We start from the raw sequence: 20,449 nt of genomic DNA, 5'->3' as shown, positions 1-20,449 counted from the left end.
CCACTTAAGGGGTGTCTGACCTTACCGCTCTGAGCCTCAGTTTTTCCCATCCTCCCCAAAGAATAATGAGGATACTTACTAGGGTTGTCTTGAGAGTAAAATGAGTGGTATATAATAACTAACTGCCAGTAATTGGTTTTGAGTGATAGATGTTGCAAAAGTTTATAAATCTGGTTATTGAAAACAAAGGTCAACTTTTTGTTTCTCATAATATATTTTTTCTTAAGAATATTCTTGTAATTGGGCTGTGATTTCATACTTAATCTACAGAAGGCTATTTAAACTATAACATATAGATTTAAATAGGAGAACACATTTAAGACCAGTTTCTCCTTGAAAAAATTCAGACTTAATCAGAGAAAAAATAAATGATTGGGATTTGAGTGGACATTTTGGGTACTCTGAAAAGCTTTATGTAGATTTTGATACCTTCCATTGTTGGATCTAATTTCACTTCAAGCTCTGGACTTCTCGTTTCCATGAAAAGGGAAGCCTCACTAACACTAACTGAGTAAAAACTCGTGTTTAGGACTTTTGTGTGTGTTTTGAGGTGGAGTGGGATGAGGAAAAGACACAGGAGAATAGAGAGGGGGCATAAGATAGAGAATATAAGTCTGTTGATGAGGACGTGTCTTTACTTGTTTTGAAATCTAGGAGCACAACACTAAAGGGGAGCCTCTTAAGGGAAAAGGAGGATAGGAGCCATTGGGTTCTTAGGCGCCAGCAGGTGGGGCCAACATGAGAATAGCGTCTTGGGGATAAGTGGGTGGGGGTGCCTCACTTACAACAAATAATGGCTTCTTAGAGCTCAAAAGAAGCAAAGAAATCAAAGGATACTTTTAAAAAACAATTTATTTATTTTTGGCTGTGTTGGGTGTTTGTGGCAGTGCATGGGCTTATTGCGGTGGCTTCTTTTGTGGCAGAGCACGGGCTCTAGGCTTGTGGGCTTCAGTAGTTGTGGCACATGGGCTTAGTAGTTGTGGCTCACGGGCTTAGTTGCTCCGCAGCATGTGGGATCTTCCCAGACCAGGGCTCAAACCTGTGTCCCCTGCATTGGCAGGTGGATTCTTTTTTTTTTTTTTTTTTTTTTGGCTGCATTGGGTCTTTGTTGCTGCACGCGAGCTTTCTCTAGTTGCGGAGAGCAGGGGCTGCTCTTCATTGCAGTTTGCGGACTTCTCATTGCAGTGGCTTCAATTATTGTGGAGCATGGGCTCTAGGTGCTCGAGCTTCAGTAGTTGCAGCACGCAGGGTCAGTAGTTGTGGCTCACGGGCTCTAGAGCGCAGGCTCAGTAGTTGTGGTGCACTGGCTTAGTTAGTTGCTCCGTGGCATGTGGGATCTTCCCGGACCAGGGCTTGAACCTGTGTCCCCTGCACTGGCAGGTGGATTTTTAACCACTGCACCACCAGGGAAGCCCTCAAAGGATACTTTTAATGTTGCTTCATGCAATGCTAATAAGGTACTTAAGGTAAACAAGCACATCTAACACTAAAAGGTACCCTTGTAAGAAAAGTAGGAGATATTTTCCGCATTTCCAGAGTCAGGGATAAAGAAAGAGGAACTTGACTTCCCAAAGTCAAACAGCTAATGTCAGAGTTGAATCTCAGTCTAGATCCTAGTTTTATAGTACCAAACTCACAGGTAATTTTCCATCACTGAACCTTTCCATTGTGTGAGATGCCAAAATTGTGAAAAACGGGGGGGAGGTATTTTCTCAACTTAATGTGTGCTCATTGAAATACATTTATAAAATAAGAGTGGAAAAAATTAAAATTACATACTTTCACCAAGCACATATATACTAAAGTACTTACTTTAGTATATTTATTCTAGCCTTTCTTCTCTGCTTAGCTTTTCTTTCTTCCATTAAAAAAAAAAAGTAACTATGAGGAATTCCCTAGAGGTCCAGTGTTTAGGTCTCCGTGCTTCCACTGCAGTGGGCCCGGGTTCAATCCCTGTTCAGGGAACTAGGATCCCACAAGCTGTGTGGCCAAAAGAAAAAAACAAAGTAACTATGATTATTATGTTACATCTTGCTATTTGATTTAACATAAGGATTTAGCCATACTATTACAGACTTTCTATAAACCTCGTTTTACTTACTTTTTTTTAATTTTTATTTATTTATTTTTTTTGTGGTACACGGGCTTCTCACTGCTGTGGCCTCTCCCGTTGCGGAGCACAGGCTCCGGATGCGCAGGCTCAGCGGCCATGGCGCACGGACCCAGCCGCTCCGCGGCATGTGGGATCTTCCCAAACCGGGGCACGAACCCGTGTCCCCTGCATCGGCAGGCGGACTCTCAACCACTGCGCCACCAGGGAAGCCTTAAACCTCGTTTTAATGGTTGCCTAACATTTTATTGACCTGCTCATAAGTTACTGACTTGTTTCCCTTCTGTTTGTTGTTTAAATTAATGCCATTTTTTTCTTATAAATCAGCTGGTCCACTTAGTGCAATGCCTGACACATGGTACGTGCTCATGTTAGCTAGTAAAATTATTAACTCAGCAGTGAAACATGTTTGTATATAAAGCTTTTTCATCATTTTAAATTATTGCCTTAGGATTTTCAGAAGGTATGATCTTTAATTTTATTTTTAAAATTTCATTTTTTTGACTAGACAATAGAAGCTTATGGTTTAAAATTCTAAAAGCACAAAAGTTAAACAGTGAAAAGCCTTCTTGCCAGCCACCCCAGATAAAAAATATTATCAGTTGCTTGTTTTCCTTCCAGAGACAGATGATTATAAACAAGGAAACGTGTTTCCCTCCTTTTTCTAAAATAGACTTTTTAAGAATAGTTTTAGGGGACTTCCCTGGTGGTGCAGTGGTTAAGAATCCACCTGCCAATCCAACCCCCCCTGCAGGGGATGCGGGTCCGAGCCCTGGTCTGGGAAGATCCCACATGCTGCAGAGCAGCTAAGCCCGTGCGCCACAACTACTGAGCCTGCGCTCTAGAGCCCGTGAGCCACAACTACTGAAACCACGCACCACGACTACTGAAGCCCGTGTGCCTAGAGCCCGTGCTCCACAACAAGAAAAGCCACCGCAATGAGAAGCCTATGCACCGCACGAAGAGTAGCCCCTGCTCGCCGCAACTAGAGAAAGCCCGCACACAGCAACAGAGATCCAACTGCAGGCAAAAATAAATAAATTAAAAACACACACACACACACACACACCCAGTTTTAGGTTCACAGCAAAATTGAATGGAAAGTACATGGAGTTCCCACATATGTACAGTCTCCCCATTATCAATGTCCTGCACCAGGGTGATACATTTGTTACAGTCCATGAACCTACACATTATGAACTGAAAATTCATAGTTCAAGTTAGGGTTAACTTTTTTTTTTTAATTGAAGTATAGTTGATTTACAGTGTTGTGTTAGTTTCTGGTGTACAGCAAGGTAATTCAGATATGTATGTATATATATGTATGTATGTATGTGTATATATATATATATATATATATATATATATATTCTTTTCCATTATGGCTTATCACAGGATATTAAATATAGTTCCCTGTGCTATACAGTAGGACCTTGTCGTTTATGCATTCTATATATAATAGTTTGCATCTGCTAGTCCCAAACTCCCAATCCATCCCTCCCTTGCACAACCCCCTGGCAACCACAAGTCTGTTCTCTATGTCTATGGGTGTTTCTGTTTCATAGATAAGTTCATTTGTGTAATATTTTAGATATCACGTATAAGTGATATCATATGGTATTTGTCTTTCTCTTTCTAACTTACTTCACTTACTGTGATAATCTCTAGGTCCATCCATGTAACTGCAAATGGTGTTATTTCTTTTTTAATGGCTGAGTAATATTCCACTGTGTGTAAATACCACATCTTTTAAAAATATTTCATTTATTTTTTATACAGCAGGTTCTTATTAGTGTTTTATACATATTAGTGTATATATATCAATCCCAATCTCCCAATTCATCCCATCAACACCACCTCCTCCTGCCACTTTCCCCACTTGGTGTCCATATGTTTGTTCTCTACATCTGTGTTAAATACCACATCTTCTTTATTCATTCATCTGTCATTGGACATTTAGGTTGTTTCCATGTCTTGGCTATTATAAACAGTTTTTCTATGAACACGGGTGCATGTATCTTTCTGAATTATAGTTTTCTCTGGAATGGGATTGCTGGATCACATGGCAACTCTATTTTTAGTTTTTTGAGAAACCGCCATACTGTTCTCCATCGTGGCTGTGCTAATTTACATTCCCACCAACAGTGTAGGAGGGTTCCCTTTTCTCCAACACATTAGGGTTCTCTTAAGAGTCATGCATCCTATGGGTTTGGATAAATGTATAATGATATGTATCCACCATTATAGTATCATGCAGAATAGTTTCACTGCCCTAAAAATCCTCTGTGCTCCACCTATTCATCCCCACCTCTTCCCAACCCCTGACAACTACTTATCTTTTTATTGTCTCCATAGTTTTGCTTTTTCCAGAATGTCATGTAGTTGGAATTGTACAGTTTGCAGCCTTTTTTAAATTTTTTATTTTATTTCTTTATTTTTTTGACTGTGTTGGGTCTTCGTTGCTGCACGCAGGCTTTCTCTAGTTGCAACGAGAGGGGGCTACTCTTCGTTGCAGTGCGTGGGCTTCTCATTGCAGTGGCTTCTCTTGTTGTGCAGCATGGGCTCTAAGCACGTGGGCTTCAGTAGTTGTGGCTTACAGGCTCTAGAGCACAGGCTCAGTAATTGTGGTGCATGGGCTTAGTTGCTCCGCGGCAACTGGGGTCTTCCCGGACCAGGGATCAAACCCGTGTCTTTGGCAGGCAGATTCTTATCCATTGTGCCACCAGGGAAGCCCCTATGCAGACTTTTTGAATTGGTTTTTTTCACTTAGTAATATGCATTTAATTTTCTCCATGTCTTTTCATGGCTTGATAGCTCTTTTTTTTTTGCGGTACACGGGCCTCTCACCGTTGTGGCCTCTCCCGTTGCAGAGCACAGGCTCCGGACGCGCAGGCTCAGCGGCCATGGCTCACGGGCCTAGCCGCTCCGCGGCATATGGGATCTTCCTGGACCGGGGCATGAACCCATGTCCCCTGCATCGGCAGGTGGACTCTCAACCACTGCGCCACCAGGGAAGCCCTCTTTTTTTTTTCTTAATATTTTTAATTAACTTATGGCTGTGTTGGGTTTTCGTTGCTGCACGCGGGCTTTCATTGCAGTGGCTTCTTTCTTCGTGGAGCACGGGCTCCAGGTGCACGGGCTTCAGTAGTTGTGGCTCGCAGGCTTGGTAGTTGTGGCTCGCGGGCTCTAGAGCGCAGGCTCGGTAGTTGTGGTACACGGGCTCAGCTGCTCCGCGGCATGTGGGATCTTCCCCGACCAGGGCTTGAACCCGTGTCCTCTGCATTGGCAGGCGGATTCTTAACCACTTCACCACCAGGGAAACCCGATAGCTCATTTCTTTTTAGCGCTAAATAACATTCCATTGTCTTGTTGTACCGCAGTTTATTTATCCATTCACCTACTGAAGGATATCTTGGTTGTTTCCAGACTTTGGCAATTATGGATATAGCTGCAATAAAAATCTGTGTTCAGGTTTTTGTGTGGATCTAAGTTTACAAGTTCTTTGGGTACATACCTAGGGGCGCAATTGCTGGATCACGTTTAGCTTTTTAAGAAAGCACCAAACTGTCTTCCAAAGTGGTGACCATTTTGCACTCCCACCAGCAATGAATGAGAGTTCCTGTTGCTCCACATTCTTGTTAACATTTGCTGTTGTCAGTGCTCTGGATTTAGCCATCTTAATACGTGTGTAGTGGCAGCTTATTGTTGTTTTAATTTGTTTTCCTGATGACATATGAGGTGGGGCATCTTTTCTATGCATATTTGCCATTTGTATATTTCCTTGATGAGGTATCTGTTCAGGATGTTTCCCCATCTTTAATTGGGTGTCCAGCTTCCACTGCCCACAAGTTTACAGAGAACCTTCTCTGAGAGGTAGACAATACTGCCGCAGTTGTACCAGAGACCCAGCTTGACTTGTTGGCCCAGGGAGAGGCAAGGGCAATGGGAAAACCGACTCTGTGCTACCATCTCCTCAGGCGCCCAGGGTAGGAGGGGAAAAGTGTAGTGGTGCACAGCTGGATTGGTGTAGGGAGGAGAATGGTGGGAAGGACTGCGAGTGTCAAGGCAGGACAGATGGTTTGTGTTCTAGGACCCCACACTGCAGATTCAGAGGATCCAGACTTTGGAGAGAATGGAGGCTGTGATGGGATGAGGAGCAAGAGAAGTTATGGCTAGACTTGGGAGAATTTGGGGAAACAGCTACACGAATACAAAGTTCGGGGTCCCATCCTGCAGCTGAGGAACTTGGTCAGCTCTCCCCCAGCAGCTCCTGGGACCAGGACTGTGCTAGCTGTTGCCAGTCTCTAAGGAAATGTTCAAATCAGTGATGATATCTCAATGGTCCCTTCTGTCCCAGCTTCTGGGACCACATATGCCTAAATCACGTTAAACTTGGGGCTGCCATTAGCCTAGAATGATTGTGGGGCAATGGAGGATTCCTAACCTCAGGCCTGGACAGACGCCTTCCGTCTAGCCTTTCTCCTGTCTGAAAGACTTCATGCATAACTTGGGAGAAGCAGTAGGTTGGTGAGAGTAGATGTCAGTCCAAACTGTTTCCATAGCACTGTGAGGCTCAGAAAGCAAGAACCTCTGGAGAGACAGGGCCCAGGACTGGGGAAAGGGCCACAGAAGTGGGAGCTTGAAAACTCAGAAGACATGTGTCTTGCTTCCTGACTTGACTGCATTGCCCTGGTTATCTTGAGCCATGCAGTCAGATATGATTGCATTTTGCACTGTTTTGTGTCAAATGTGAAAATACCTTTGACCCTTACAAAGTGGCAGACTTCCTCAGGAGTTGCAGGACTCCTAATGAGTGAAAGAAAAAATCCCGTTTACTCCAATAATACCTAAAACTACACTGTCCAATGGAGTGGCCACTAATTACATGTGGCTATTTTGTTCTCTTTTTTTCTTTTGGCTTCACCGTGTGGCTTGTAGGATCTTAGTTCCCTGACCAGGGATTGAACCTGGGCCCTCAGCAGTGAAAGCGCTGAGTCCTAACCACTGGACCGCCAGGGGATTTCCTACATGTGGCTATTTAAGCTAGTTAAAATTAACAGAAGGAAATGTTCAGTTTCTCACTCACTCTAGCCACATTTCCAGTGCTCAATGACCACATGTGGCTAGGGGCAGCAAAGCTGTAAAACATCTCCATTATTGTGGAATATTCTTTTTTTTTTTAACATCCTTATTGGAGTATAATTGCTTTACATTGTTGTGTTAGTTTCTGCTGTATAACAAAGTGAATCATATTGTGGAATATTCTATCAGACAGTGCTGGCCTTGATGTTTGGCTTTCCTAGGCAATAAACTTCAAAATATTTTTTGGACACTGATATAGATTTGATGACCTTTTATTTTGACGAGTAAGCACATTAGATTAACCAGCTATTTGCTATAACCATTATTTCATAAAATAAAAACCAGAGATAAGAAACCTATAATCTCAGAATAAAGGACTTCTTCAGAAGAAAGCATAAATGGGCATCTTTGCACTGACACTGACAGGTAAGCCCTGGAGCCTGTATTGACATTCCTGTGCCATTGTCAGCTTGTAGGATTTGGGCCTCTTTAGTACTGCACTTGAGCCCTATCCTTGAAAAGGGCATCAGGAAGGCCCTAGGGGATCTTCTCGGCCTTTGGAAAGTGACGTGCCCATCTCAGTGCATCATGTAAGGAGGTCATGATGTCAGTATGACTTATTAGTGGTAATGTTACTTTGATCATTTACATAAGGTGGCATCTGCCTGGTTTTCCACTGTAAACGACTTGTTTTCCTTTTGTAATATCTGGTGGAGATATACTTTGAGACTATGCAAATAGTGATCTTTTCAGCCTATTTCTGGCCACTAATTTTGACATCTTTTGATGAATCTTTCCAACACCACTTAGGTATTTGTTTACTATGGCCTCTGTAACAAACTATCACAAACTTGGTGGCTTAAAAGAACAGAAATGTATGCTCTCAGAGTTCTAGAAGCCAGAAGTTTGAAATCAGTTTCATTAGGCTGAAGTCAGGGTGTTGGCAGGTCTGCACTCCCTCTGAAGACTTTTGGGGAGAATCTTTTTATTTCAGCTTCTGGTGGCTGTGAGCATTCTCTGCCTCTCTTCACATTGTCTTGTCTGTGTCTAATCTCTGTCTGCCTTTCTCTTACAAGGAAATGTGTGATGGCTTTTAGAGCCTCCCCAGATTATCCAGGATTCTCTGAGCGCCTTAATCACACCTGCAAAAACTTTACCACATAAGGTAACATTCACAGGTTCCAGAGATTAGGACCTATCTCTTAGGAGGCTGCCATTCAGACCACTGCAACTTATTGTGGAATTTTCCAAATGGTGATTTTTTTTCTTAAAAAATTTATTTATTTTATTTTTATTTTTGGCTGCATTGGGTCTTTGTTCCTGCGCATGGGCTTCTTATTGCAGTGGCTTCTCTTGTTGTGGAGCACGGGCTCTAGGCGTGCGGGCTTCAGCAGTTGTGGCTCATAGTCTCTAGAGCACAGGCTTAGTAGTTGTGGCACACTGGCTTAGTTGCTCGGCGGCATGTGGGATCTCCTGGACCAGGGCTCGAACCCGTGTCCCCTGAATTGGCAGGCGGATTCTTAACCACTGCGCCACCAGGGAAGTCCCCCAAATGGTGATTTTTCTATTTCCATCATTCCTCCTACATTTATTAATTGGGACTCTACTGCAAGGAAGACCTATCCCTTCTCCTCCACGTGTGTTCTTTTGACATGCCCCCATTATTCTTTGAGGACCGCCTTACTTTTGGGCACAAGATGTTCCAGGCTTGTTCTTTTACTATTCCTGCCTCAGCCCTGGGATCACATTACTGGCCTATTTGTCTAGCCCTGCTCCTATGGTCCATTTCTGAGAAGCAAGGGGATAGTTCGTGAGGGAAAAGGACTAGCCTCTCTTCTCTGGCCCCAAACTCATTCACCTTTCTCTGCAATTAACAGGACCCACTGTTCTTAGAAAGCAGTTTACAGAGGTGAAGCAATTTTCTTAAGGCTGCTTAGCAGATGTCACCTGCCACCCTACCTTGGTCTTGGTCTTTCATCATGAGATATGCTTCCTAGCTGGTAACACTTACATTTACATTGTTAGAAATATCACCTACAGTAAAGACTTTGTCAATATGATAAGTTTCAAGATTTAAGATCTTTTAAACAGTCTTTCATGTTACTTGTTTAAATTTTTTGTTTTATCTCCCTTATAATAGGCTTTATCAGTATTTCTCAAATTCGAGTGAGCATCAGAACCACCTGGCAGACTTGTTACAGAGAATGCTGGGCCCTACACCCGAAATTTCTGATTCTCAGGCAAGGCCTTGCAAATTTGCATCTTTAGGTTTCCAGGGGTGCTGATGCTGCTTGTCCAGGATCCACACTTTGAGAACCACCGGCCTGTTAAAAAAAAAAAAAATTAAACACTCATTTATTCTAACTATATTTATTCTGCTCTTAATATGTTAGGTACTGTTATTTACATACACACACATCCCACACACAGGAAATAACAAAATGTTAGTGGCAGTTAATGTCTATAGAGTTAGCAGTTCAGGTCAAAAGGGTATTGATGGATAGGTATGTTTTATCTTACTGAATGTTTTCTGTATTTTCTAAATTTTCTCCAGTGAACGTGTCTTATCTTTTTTTTTTCTTTTAATGTTTTATTTTTATTTTTTGGCCACACCGTGCAGCCTATGGAATCTTAGTTCCCCAACCAGGGATCGAACCTGTGCCCCCTGCAGTGGAAGCATGAGGTCTTAACCACTGGACAACCAGGGAAGTCCCTGAAGTTGTATTATAATAGGAAAAAAAGATGTTATTTAAAAAAATACTCCGTATGTTCTTAAAGAAGACTAAGTCCAAAATATTTATTTACACTTATTCATTTTCATCTTCATTGTCAAAAGAAAGGAGGCTACTATTTTTGATTTGCTTTCGTGAGTTGTTTTTAACTGAATCCTGCTTATTTATTTCATCTTCTTCATTTGTCTTCTTCTTTTTTGAGCTTGCTCTTAAACCGGAATATTTTTCATCTGAGGAACGCTTGACTGGTTTTCGATACATAATTCTTCCATCAGCTGAAGCTGGTTCTTCATCTGCAGCAAAAAACAAAGTTAAAAAACTTTCTTTCTCTTGTTATTTTGACTTTATCAGAGAGTCAAATGGCAAGAAAATCTCATACGGTATTTATGGATGTCCTTGAGTCAGTTCAGTCTGGTCTTCTCCACTGCCTCTAGCTATATAGCCACAAGACATGCAGTCACTTAATAAAAACTCATGTACAGGGCTTCCCTGGTGGCGCAGTGGTTGAGAGTCCGCCTGCCGATGCAGGGGACATGGGTTCGTGCCCCGGTCCGGGAAGATCCCACATGCCGCGGAGCGGCTGGGCCCGTGAGCCATGGCCGCTGAGCCTGCGCGTCCGGAGCCTGGCTCCGCAACGGGAGAGGCCACAACAGTGAGAGGCCCGCATACCGCAAAAAAAAAACACAAAAAAACAAAAAAACAAACCTCATGTACCAAACGAAGTATAGTGTAATATTGCCAGTCCCCAATTCATTACAATCAGGCTATATTTTTTAAGTATTTCAAAAAGCAATTGTTTGGAACTCCAGCATTTCCTCCTAAAGCAATGTAATAAATACTACAAATAATGAAAAAAATACTACATAGCATACCACACTTCAGGCACTAATTAAATACACCTCTGTTGACTAGTTTGTAAACCTAACCAGGTATTTTTTTAAAAAACAGGATGTTTTTACTTAAGTTTGTACTTAATCCTTATAACAGCCCAATAAAGTGGGCACAACTTGTCCCCATTTTACTGATGAGGTAACTGAGGCTGAGAGGTGAAATAACATGTTCAAGGTAACACATCTGGTAAGTGTTAAAGCCAAAGTTTGAACCTAGGACTGTCTCCTTCAAACATAGCATACCACTGTATAAAATGATTTCATACCTAACTCGTTAAGTTGGTAGAAAAACCAGCTTACTTTCAGACATACCTGCTCTGGCAGCCTTTATTTCTGTTTTAATTTTCATGACTTCTTCAACTGATAGGTCTCCCTTTTTTAAAACCACCACTTGGGGCTGTTCATCTTCTTTGTCACTGTGATCATCATCTTCACCTGGGAGCTGAAGCTGGATTCTCTAGGAAAAAACACAAACATAACATTTAAGTTGCTGACCTTGAACTAAATACAACCACTGTCTCTGTGAGAAACTGTAATTACTAGAGTGAGAAGGGTAACTTTATTGACTAAATGTGTTTGGCAATGAATTTTCAAGTAACTCTTAAGAATCTAACCTCACCAGAGTAGGGAAGAGGTCCTGCCAGCTATCCTGGGGTGCCTGTCCAAGGAAACTGGTTTCCATTTCAGCAGGACCCCAGCTTGCAGTTCCTGATGTCAGGGGCCCTCTGCTTCATGCTGTGCCAGCATTCAGCCTACTCAGGGTAGTGCTGACTACAGGAGTTCTCTCTGCTCTTCATCAACCCTTTTCATTTACATCTCTTCACAAAGTGTGACAAAAAATAAACACCACCAAAGTACAGAAAACGGCAAGTAAAAGGTCCTCCTTCACCTACTTCTGCTCATCTTTACCCACTTCCAGTAGCTTGTTTGGTGGGTATCCTAAGTGTTATTCTAAATGTATAAAAATACGGAGGTACAGAAAACATTTTGTATACAAACAAGACACGGAACATACTACTATATGACTCGCTTTCGTTTTCCTTTTTAAATTATGAAATTTACCAAACATAAAAAAGTACAGAAAATAACAGAAACCATGCACTGACTCTACAGGTGCAACAAATGGTAATATTTGGCTAGTTGACTGAGATTTTAAAAAAATGTCAGATATCATATAAGCCCCACTCACCCAAGTTTTTTACTCAAAAAAACCTTTGCACAATGCCTAGAGATACATATGGCATCATCTATTTTTAAAAATCACTGCCCAGTATTTAATTATACATATGGTTATCTCATGGTTTATTTGACCAGTTCTTTGTAAGTAAAAATTTTGGTTGTTTCTAGTTTTTTTCTACTATAATAAAATTTTTGCACATTTTTGTTCACTTTTGCAAACTTATACATAGATAAATTCCTCGAATGGAAATGCTAGGTTGAAAGGCACGCACACCCACCAGACATTATGCAAATAGCTTGTCAGTCCACCTCTTACAGAGCCTTCCTTGTCTCCCAAACAGGGCAACAAAGCCCTGCAGGATCTGGCTTCAGTCAATAACCACAGCTATAATCTTAAACTATAAACTATAATTATATAGTGATTTCCCATGAAACTCTTTTCTTTTTGTTAACAGATTCCTAGAATGATTATACTGCCAAAATGATTAAGAATGAAGTTGTTTTCGCAAACACAGGAACCTGGGACATCTGTCTATGGAAAAGTCTGTTGATCAAATGTCTTAGCCCGAATGACTGATATTAATTGGAAAGTTCCCCCCCCCCCAACCCCCCGAGTTCTCCTAAGATAGCATTCTAAGCTGCAATCTTCAAGGTGTTAACTAGGTACACACATGATCATCACTAGGACCTGAAGCAAACTATAAAATTAGGTCCATATTCTCCTCATTGCTGAAACCATGTCCCTTTTCTCAAACCTCATCCTCTTTGCTATAGTCACTGTTTTTGGTCCTGGGCACCAGTCACTCCCTGATCATCTTATCTCTATCCAAACATGCTCCTTGTCGCCTACTGAATAGTCCATATGGCCTCACCTCTATCAGTCCCTCAATCACTTCTAAACACAGTCAGTCCATGACTCACTATCTCTACACCTTTACCCATGCTGTTCCTTCCATCTCTACCTGCTGACTTACCTATGCTCAAGATTCAATCTAAATGTCCCTTCCTCCATGAAGCCTTGCCTGATGATAACCACAGTCATCTAACCAATGTAACTTGTCACCCACTACTTGGTGCCACAGGCACTGTACTAGGAAAATATAGAGGGATTAAGATACTTAGAGTGTTCGATTTAGTGGTGGAGATACCCAAGAGAGCAAGTAGTTGCCATGCATAATGATGAGTATTGCAGATAAGATGCGGATAGAGTGAAGAGAAGAACAGAGGAGGAGTTACTGTCTGGGGGAGGTTCAAAGGGCTTCACTGAGGTGGTGACCTGTGAAGGCTGAGATGAGGTAGGCAGGAAGGTGTTAAAGAACAGGGCATTTTGGAGATCCATCTCTTTGTCCTTTCAGAGCCTGGCCCAGGGCCTGGATTTAGCACATACTCACTGGATTAACTGCACTTAAGCCAATCTTGTGTCCTTCTACTAAGTGACTTGAGGGGTGGGTCTTTGTGCAAGTGCTAAAAACAAAGTGCTAAATAAATTCTCTATTTCTCCACACATGCCCTAAGCATAATAGTCTCTTTCTATTAAAAAAGGTAGGGCAGATTTTGATGTGAATCAGTTCGGGTAGGAGCCTGGGGGCGCTTAGAAGTTGGCTCCCACCGATCCCCGTTTCTAACTATCCAGGTGTGGCTCCTTCCTGAAGCTCCTCTTCTTCTATTGAGATCCAAGATATAAAAGGTTTTTGCTTTCCGTTTTTTTTTTTTGTTTGTTTTTTGTTTTTGGTGACAACAAGCACAGAAGTAGATCTAGGGCATTCATTAAGGATGTTCCAGACTCAAGGCTTAGGATATCAGGTCATTTGATCGAGTGGCCTCAGTTTCTTTACCTGGAAAATGGGACGACGCTACCACCCACACTGCTAACTACAGGTTATGGGATAAGCAAGTGAAAACGAAGAGAGGAAAATGATCTTTCTTAACCGTCTACCAAGGACGAGGCGCTTTACCTGCGTGAAGTCATTTTCAAGAACACAGCAGCACTGTGAAAACGACAAATAGCTTCCTGGGCGAAAGAGGCAGTAGTTTGTTTGAAGATGACCAGCCTGGGGTCCGAGGACACTCGGACTACGGGCCGGGCGCGGGTGCGAGGAGGGACCCATCAGTATCTGGCCTCCAAGTCAAGCCAGAAGCTGGAACTGGCGGAGCGGGCCGCATTTCTGCGGTAACGGGACTGGCCCGGGCTCACCTTGGTTTCTACCGTGGGCCCTTCCTCGTAGCCGATCCGTTCCTTGAAGCGGGCCAGGAACGCCGGCTCGGCTGGCCGCACGTACGACACCTGGTTCCGCTTGCTCATAGCCGCGCTAGAGAAAAACAGGATGCCCCAGCCGCCTGGAGACTGTACAGAGGCGACGGCGCTTACTCGTGACGTCACGTTGGCCCCGCCCCTGACACAGGGCCTGGCAACATGGCAGCCTCCGTGCTGGCGTCAACGTTCGACCTGAGCGCCAAATTTAAATTCGCGGCCATCTTGAGTGGGCGGAATCTCCGCGCGCGGCTGGGCTAGGAGTGAGTGCAGTCGCTCCGTCGGTCTCGGGGTCGAGGGGTGAGGGCACCATGGCGTCCGGCTGCAAAAGTAAGTGAGAAGCCCAGGCTTCGTGACCCCGTCTCCGTCCCCAAATACGAGCTTTCCTGCTGGGCGGGAAGGGCAGGAGCGGACTGAGCGGCGGGGGATGTTTGAAATCTCCCTCTGTCTCTCCAAGATAATACACTAATGGAACAGCTCTCTTCCCTTTCGTCTATGTGTTGGGCGCACGCTACGAACCTGGCGCAATTCTAAGCTCTGGGGCTGAGCAGAGAACCGGAACCGAGCCCTCATCCAGGCGCTTGGCTCCTAAGCGACCTTCTGGTTCTTCCCTCCCGTTCTCGGTCCTGCCGTTTCGTCGCTGGCCTCTTCCCGAGTCCGGACCCGGGCTGCCTCTCTAGGTATCTTCGCCTGAGGGTCGGCTCCAGCTCTCACTACCTTCTGCGTATTTCCACAGTACTGTTTCCTGAAGGGAAGAACTTATTCTTGTTCCAAGCATGTCTTTCTCTTTTGGAGGGTCCGCTGTGGACTCTCCTTAGGTAAGGGACTTTTAAAGCACAGAATGCAGTAGTGTCTTTATATTCTCACAGTCCCTTTTTTCTTCTCCAGGAGACCCCTTCAATTTCTTCCTTTTTCTCATAGAAGGGAGCCTGTCATTTTTGCTTTTGATAAACCGTTCATTTTTACTAATTTCTTGGTCCTTTGCTGTTCCTGTATACGTGCCTCTTACATCGCCTAACCCTTTAAGGAGTCTTGGTTTTTCAAAGCTGATTTTGAGCCGATTAGATGGATTTTTGTGAATGCTATGAATGGTAACGAGGCGATGCCTATGTTAGAAGATTGAAGAAATGGTGAATTTTTGGTGTTTGAACCTTTCAATAACGTTAATGCTTTTAGCTATCAGTTGCAATTCTTTCCTGATACGTTTGTTGTTTTACTTACCTTTTAGGTCCATCATACCATTAACACCTCATTATGCTCTCTTTTTCCATCTAAAATGTTCCTTTTCCTCCCCTATTTTCAGTATTCAGGGAATATTAGCACACAAATTGGTACGTTATTGGAGCAAAATGTTGATCGCGCTTTCTGCACAATCACAGTGTTCAGTAAATCTGGACTCGAGCAAGAGAATTGATGTTTGTGATATTAGAGCATCTGTTTATTTAATGGAAAGTGACATATGTATATGACTGTGTTAAAGGACTCTGTCCTGTCTGTACACATCAGGAAGTGATGGGAGAGCTTCCCTGGTGACACAGTGGTTAAGAATCCACCTGCCAATGCAGGGGACACGGGTTTGATCCCTGGTCCGGAAAGATCCCACATGCTGCAGAGCAACTAAGCCCATGTGCCACAACTACTGAGCCTGCTCTCTGGAGCCGGTGAACCACAACTACTGAGCCATGTGCCACAACTACTGAAGCCTGCACGCCTAGAGCCCATGCTCCGCAATAAGAGAAGCCACTGCAATGAGACACAGCTCCCCTTTATGATGGTGGTGATTTCCATGGGGAACTCTCCTGCTCCTTTAAGTTTGTTAGCAAAGTTGAGGTTGATGACACCCCAGGTAAGTGCATTCCCAGCAGGCTAGAGACCAGGAACATGGAGTGGGAACACAGGGAAGGAGGGAGCCCATGCAGTGCTCCCTGCAGCTCTTACTTTTGTGCTCGTGAAGGTTATTTCTTGTGACAACACTGGCACCATGGGTTGCTGACTGAAATCAGAGAAATGAGAACGTGAAATAACCCTCATGACATTGACTGAGCGTAAGAGTCCCTTTCTGAACTTAATCATATTTGCTTAGATGATCCACAGCTATCTGGACTGCAGAGTAAGCGTCTAAGGTTGGTTGGTTGGTTGGTTTTTATTGAAGTATAGTCGACTGACAGTGTTTCAGGTGTACAGCAAAGTGATTCAGTTACATATATTTTTTTAATTTATTTTATTTTATTTTCTGATTGTGTCGTCTGCCCACTCTAAATTCTTCTTTTTTTTTTAACTTTTAATTTTATATTGGAGTATAGCCAATTAACAATGTTGTGATAGTTTCAGGTGCAGGGCAAAGCGACTCAGCCATATATATACATGTATCCATTCTCCCCCAAACTCCCCTCCCATCCAGGCTGCCACATAACATTGAACAGAGGGTTCCCTGTGCTATACAGTAGGTCCTTGTTGGTTATCCATTTTAAATATAGTAGTGTGTACATGTCAATCCCAAACTCCCTAACTATCCCTCTGCCCCACCCTTCCCTCCTGGTAACCATAAATTCATTCTCTAAGTTTGTGAGTCTGTTTCTGTTTTGTAAATGAGTTCATTTGTATCATTTCTTTTTAGATTCTGCGTATAAGTGATATCATTCTCCTTCTCTGTCTGACTTAACTTCACTCAGTATGACAATCTCTAGGTCCATCCATGTTGCTGCAAATGGCATTATTTCATTCTTTTTAATGGCTAATATTCCATTGTATATATGTACCACATCTTCTTTATCCATCTAGTTGCTTCCATGTCTTTGCTACTGTAAGCAGTACTGCAATGAACACTGGGGTGCATTTATCCTTTCGGACCATGTTTTTCTCTGGATATGTGCCCATGAGTGGGATGGCAGGGTCATATGGTAGCTCTTATTGTTGAATTGTCTATTTCTCCCTTCATTTCTTGTCATGTATTTTGGTGCTTTGTTACTAGGTGAATATATGTTTTTATTTTTTTTAAGTAATTAATTTTATTTTTGGCTGCGTTGGGTCCTCGTTGCTGCACATGGGCTTTCTCTAGTTACGGCGAACGGGGCCTACTCTTCGTTGCAGTGCGCAGGCTTCTCATTGCGGTGGCTTCTCTTGTTGTGGACAATGGGCTCTAGGTGCGTGGGCTTCAGTAGTTGTGGCTCGCGGGCTCTAGAGCGCAGGCTCAGTAGTTGTGGCGCACGGGCTTAGTTGCTCTGCAGTATGTGGGATCTTCCTGGACCAGGGCTCGAACCCGTGTCCCCTGCGTTGGCAGGTGGATTCTTAACACTGCACCACCAGGGAAGTCCCTGAGTATATGTTTATATCTGTGTTATCTTCCTGGTAGTTTGACCTTTTTATCATTATAAAAAATGTTCTTCTTTATCTCTGGTAACTTTTTATTTTATTTTATTTTTATTTTATGTTTCGCTGTGTTGGGTCTTCATTTCTGCATGAGGGCTTTCTCCAGTTGTGGCAAGTGGGGGCCACTCTTCATCGCGGTGCGTGGGCCTCTCACTGTTGAGACCTCTCGTTGCAGAGCACAGGCTCCAGACGCGCAGGCTCAGTAGTTGCGGCTCACGGGCCCAGCCGCTCCGCGGCACGCGGGATCCTCCCGGACCGGGGCACAAACCCGTGCCCCCTGCATTGGCAGGCGGACTCCCAACCACTGCGCCACCAGGGAAACCCCTAGTAACTTTGTTTTAAAGTCTGTCTGAAACCTGTATAGCCACTCCTGCTTTCTTATGATTGCTGTTTGCATGAGATAATCTTTTTTCATCCTTTTACTTTCCATATGTTTATATCTTTGAATCTAAAGTGTGTTTCCTTTAGATAGTATATAGTTGGAGCATGTTTTTTCATCTTAGTCTGACAATCTCTGCCTTTTGATTGGGTTGTTTAATCCATTCACATGTTGTTATTGATTTGGTTGTATTCACATCTGCCATTTTACTTTTCATTTTCTATATGTCATGTTTTTTATGTTTCTCTGTTCCATCTTTACTGCTTTTTTAAAAAAATTTTATTGGATTATAGTTGATTTACAATGTTGTGTTAGTTTCAGGTGTACAGCAAAGTGAATAAGTTATACATATATATAATACATATATCCACTCTTTTTAAAATTCTTTTCCCATGTAGGCCATTACAGAGTATTGAGTAGAGTTCCCTGTGCTATATAATAGGTCCTTATTAGTTATTTATTTTATATATAGTACTGTGTATATGTCAATCCTAATCTCCCAATTTATCCCTCCCCACCTGTTACGCCCTGGTAACCATAAATAATTTGTTTTCTACATCTGTGACTCTATTTCCATTTTGTTACTGCTCTTTTTTTTTTTGGAGGGGGGCCATGCCACATGCAGGATCTTAGTTCCCCAACCAGGGATCGAACTCGTGTTCCCAGCAGTGGAAGTGTGGAGTCCTAACCATTGGACCACCAGGGAACTCCCTGCTTTTTTTGAAGTTTTTTTTTTTTTTTAATGGTTGCTCTAAGGTTTAACATATACATCTTAACAGTGTCAGCTTCTATTTTTGGCTGCGTTGGGTCTTCATTGCTGTGCGCCGGCTTTCTCTAGTTGCAGCGAGCAGGGGCTATGTAGCTTTATTCCCTTTCACCCCTTCTTTGGTATTATTGTTAAACAAGTACGTCTATTATTAAAAACCCAACAATACATTACCATCTTTAGTCATTTCCTTAGGCTGTTACAGCTTTGTTCCTACCCACCTTCCTTGTGCTATTATTGGCAAATATACATATGTTTCTATATGTTGTAGGCCCAACAATACATTATATACATATTATTTTATACAATTGTTTTTTAAGTCAAGTAAGGGGAGGAGAAAATAGGCATTTCTTTTGTTTTTTATAATTACATAATCACTGTTACCTGGTGCTCTTTGATTTTTTTCATGTAGATTTGAATTTTACTGTCTGTGGTCACTACTTTCAGGCTGAAGAACTTCCTTTACTATTTCTTGTAAGGTGGGCCTTCTAACAACAAACTCCGTCTCTAATTCCTCTGACTTCTGTTGTTTCTGCTGAGAGTCAGCTGTTAATCTGATTGGGGTTCTCTCATAAGTAATGACTCTCAGCATTTTTACTATGATGTATCTGTGGATCTGTTTGTGTTTATCCTTTTTGGAATTTGTTGAACTTCCTGGATGTGTAGATTGCTTTTTAATGAATTTGGGAAGTTTTTGGCCATTATTTCTTTGAATTTTTTCTGTTCTTTCTCTTCTGTTCTTTCTCCTGCTACTCCCCATTTATGTATGTTGGCATGCTTAATGACGTCCCGCATTTCTCTGAGGCTCACTTCACTTTTCTTCATCCTTTTTTCTCTCTGTTCTTTGACTTTTATAATCTCTATTGATCTATCTCAGAGCTTGCTTGCTCTTTTTTCTGCCAGTTCAAATCTACTTTGAGCCATTCAAGCGAATTTTTATTTCACTTGATACACTTTTCAACTCCAGAGTTTCCATTTGTTTCTTTTTTATAATTTTTCTTCATTGATATTCTCTATTTGATGTGGACATTGTCCTCATACCTTCTTTTAATTCTTAATTTTGATTTCCTTTAGTTCTGTACGTGTTTATAATGGCTACTTTGAAGTTTTTTCCTGACAAACCCAGCATGTAGGCACTATCACAGGCAGTTTCTGATGCCTGCTTTTTTTCTGGTTTATGGATCATACTTCCTTGAATTCCTTATAATTTTTTTGTTAGAAACTTGACATCTTAGATAATATGTTACAGCAACTCTGGGTACTGGTCTCCCCATTCTCTAGGATTTATTACTTACAGCAAGAGGAGAATACCGGGATCTTTCCCAAAGCAGACTCTCCCTGAACAGCAAATTGGGGAAGTTTTAAGCTAAGCGTACATACATATTCATGAAGGGACTTGATTGAACTGAGGAAATTTAGCATAGAGTTGGGGCAAAGGTCGACAAGAGTCCAAACCTTAGTCGATTGAAGTCTGGAGGGTCACCATCGTAATTCCATCCTCCACCTGACTATGGGCCTTAGTTCCTGCAGAACTCAAAGGTATGTTATTATGTATATCCCTTGAGGAACCTGGACGCTGCCCCAAGGCTGTACTGTGGTTTCTCGACTGCTCCTCCTTGTTTCTGCATTTCCTCCCTCAAGGTCATTAATTATTGAGACCTGTTTGAGGGCAAGCATTGCGCCAGGCTTAG

At 42.5% G+C, this 20,449-nt stretch overlaps 2 protein-coding genes across 6 annotated transcripts in view; one reads left to right on the top strand and one right to left on the bottom strand.

The window, feature by feature from the left end:
• Window positions 1-9,494: 9,494 nt before the first annotated feature.
• KIAA1143 (KIAA1143 ortholog) lies at window positions 9,495-14,343 on the bottom strand. Of its 2 annotated transcripts, XM_060109858.1 has the most exons (4): window positions 14,188-14,343; window positions 11,127-11,271; window positions 9,998-10,217; window positions 9,495-9,516 (listed from the first exon to the last, which is right to left on the bottom strand). In XM_060109858.1, exons 1-3 carry the CDS (start codon window positions 14,293-14,295, stop codon window positions 10,000-10,002), a joined length of 471 nt encoding a protein of 156 aa, XP_059965841.1. In that variant the 5' UTR covers window positions 14,296-14,343; the 3' UTR covers window positions 9,495-9,516; window positions 9,998-9,999. The 2 variants fall into 2 exon arrangements, with proteins under 2 accessions (XP_059965841.1, XP_059965839.1); XM_060109856.1 differs by lacking the exon at window positions 9,495-9,516 and having other exon boundaries at window positions 9,547-10,217.
• Window positions 14,344-14,485: 142 nt separating this feature from the next.
• Window positions 14,486-20,449, top strand: part of KIF15 (kinesin family member 15) — an 88,328-nt gene continuing 82,364 nt past the window's right edge. For all 4 annotated transcript variants that reach the window (XM_060109845.1, XM_060109846.1, XM_060109844.1 and 1 more), the window contains exon 1: window positions 14,486-14,574. In XM_060109845.1, the coding sequence (XP_059965828.1) occupies window positions 14,556-14,574 (19 nt within the window). In that variant the 5' untranslated portion in view covers window positions 14,486-14,555. The remainder of the gene's footprint in view (window positions 14,575-20,449) is intronic.

Source organism: Mesoplodon densirostris, chromosome 10 (assembly GCF_025265405.1).
Source record: "Mesoplodon densirostris isolate mMesDen1 chromosome 10, mMesDen1 primary haplotype, whole genome shotgun sequence".
NCBI classification, from domain to species: Eukaryota; Metazoa; Chordata; class Mammalia; order Artiodactyla; family Ziphiidae; genus Mesoplodon; species Mesoplodon densirostris.
The sequence above is the reverse complement of the archived record's forward strand: the minus strand, read 5'-3'. Positions and strand labels throughout refer to the sequence as shown.

Excerpts from the sequence above, each read along its gene's own strand:
- KIAA1143 (XM_060109858.1), bottom strand. The coding sequence starts at position 14,295 with ATGAGCAAGCGGAACCAGGTGTCGTACGTGCGGCCAGCCGAGCCGGCG. Across the intron at positions 11,272-14,187 it reads GGCCCACGGTAGAAACCAAG|AGAATCCAGCTTCAGCTCCC; the intron begins GTGAGCCCGGGC and ends GTTTTTTCCTAG. Across the intron at positions 10,218-11,126 it reads AATAAAGGCTGCCAGAGCAG|ATGAAGAACCAGCTTCAGCT; the intron begins GTATGTCTGAAA and ends TTTTTGCTGCAG.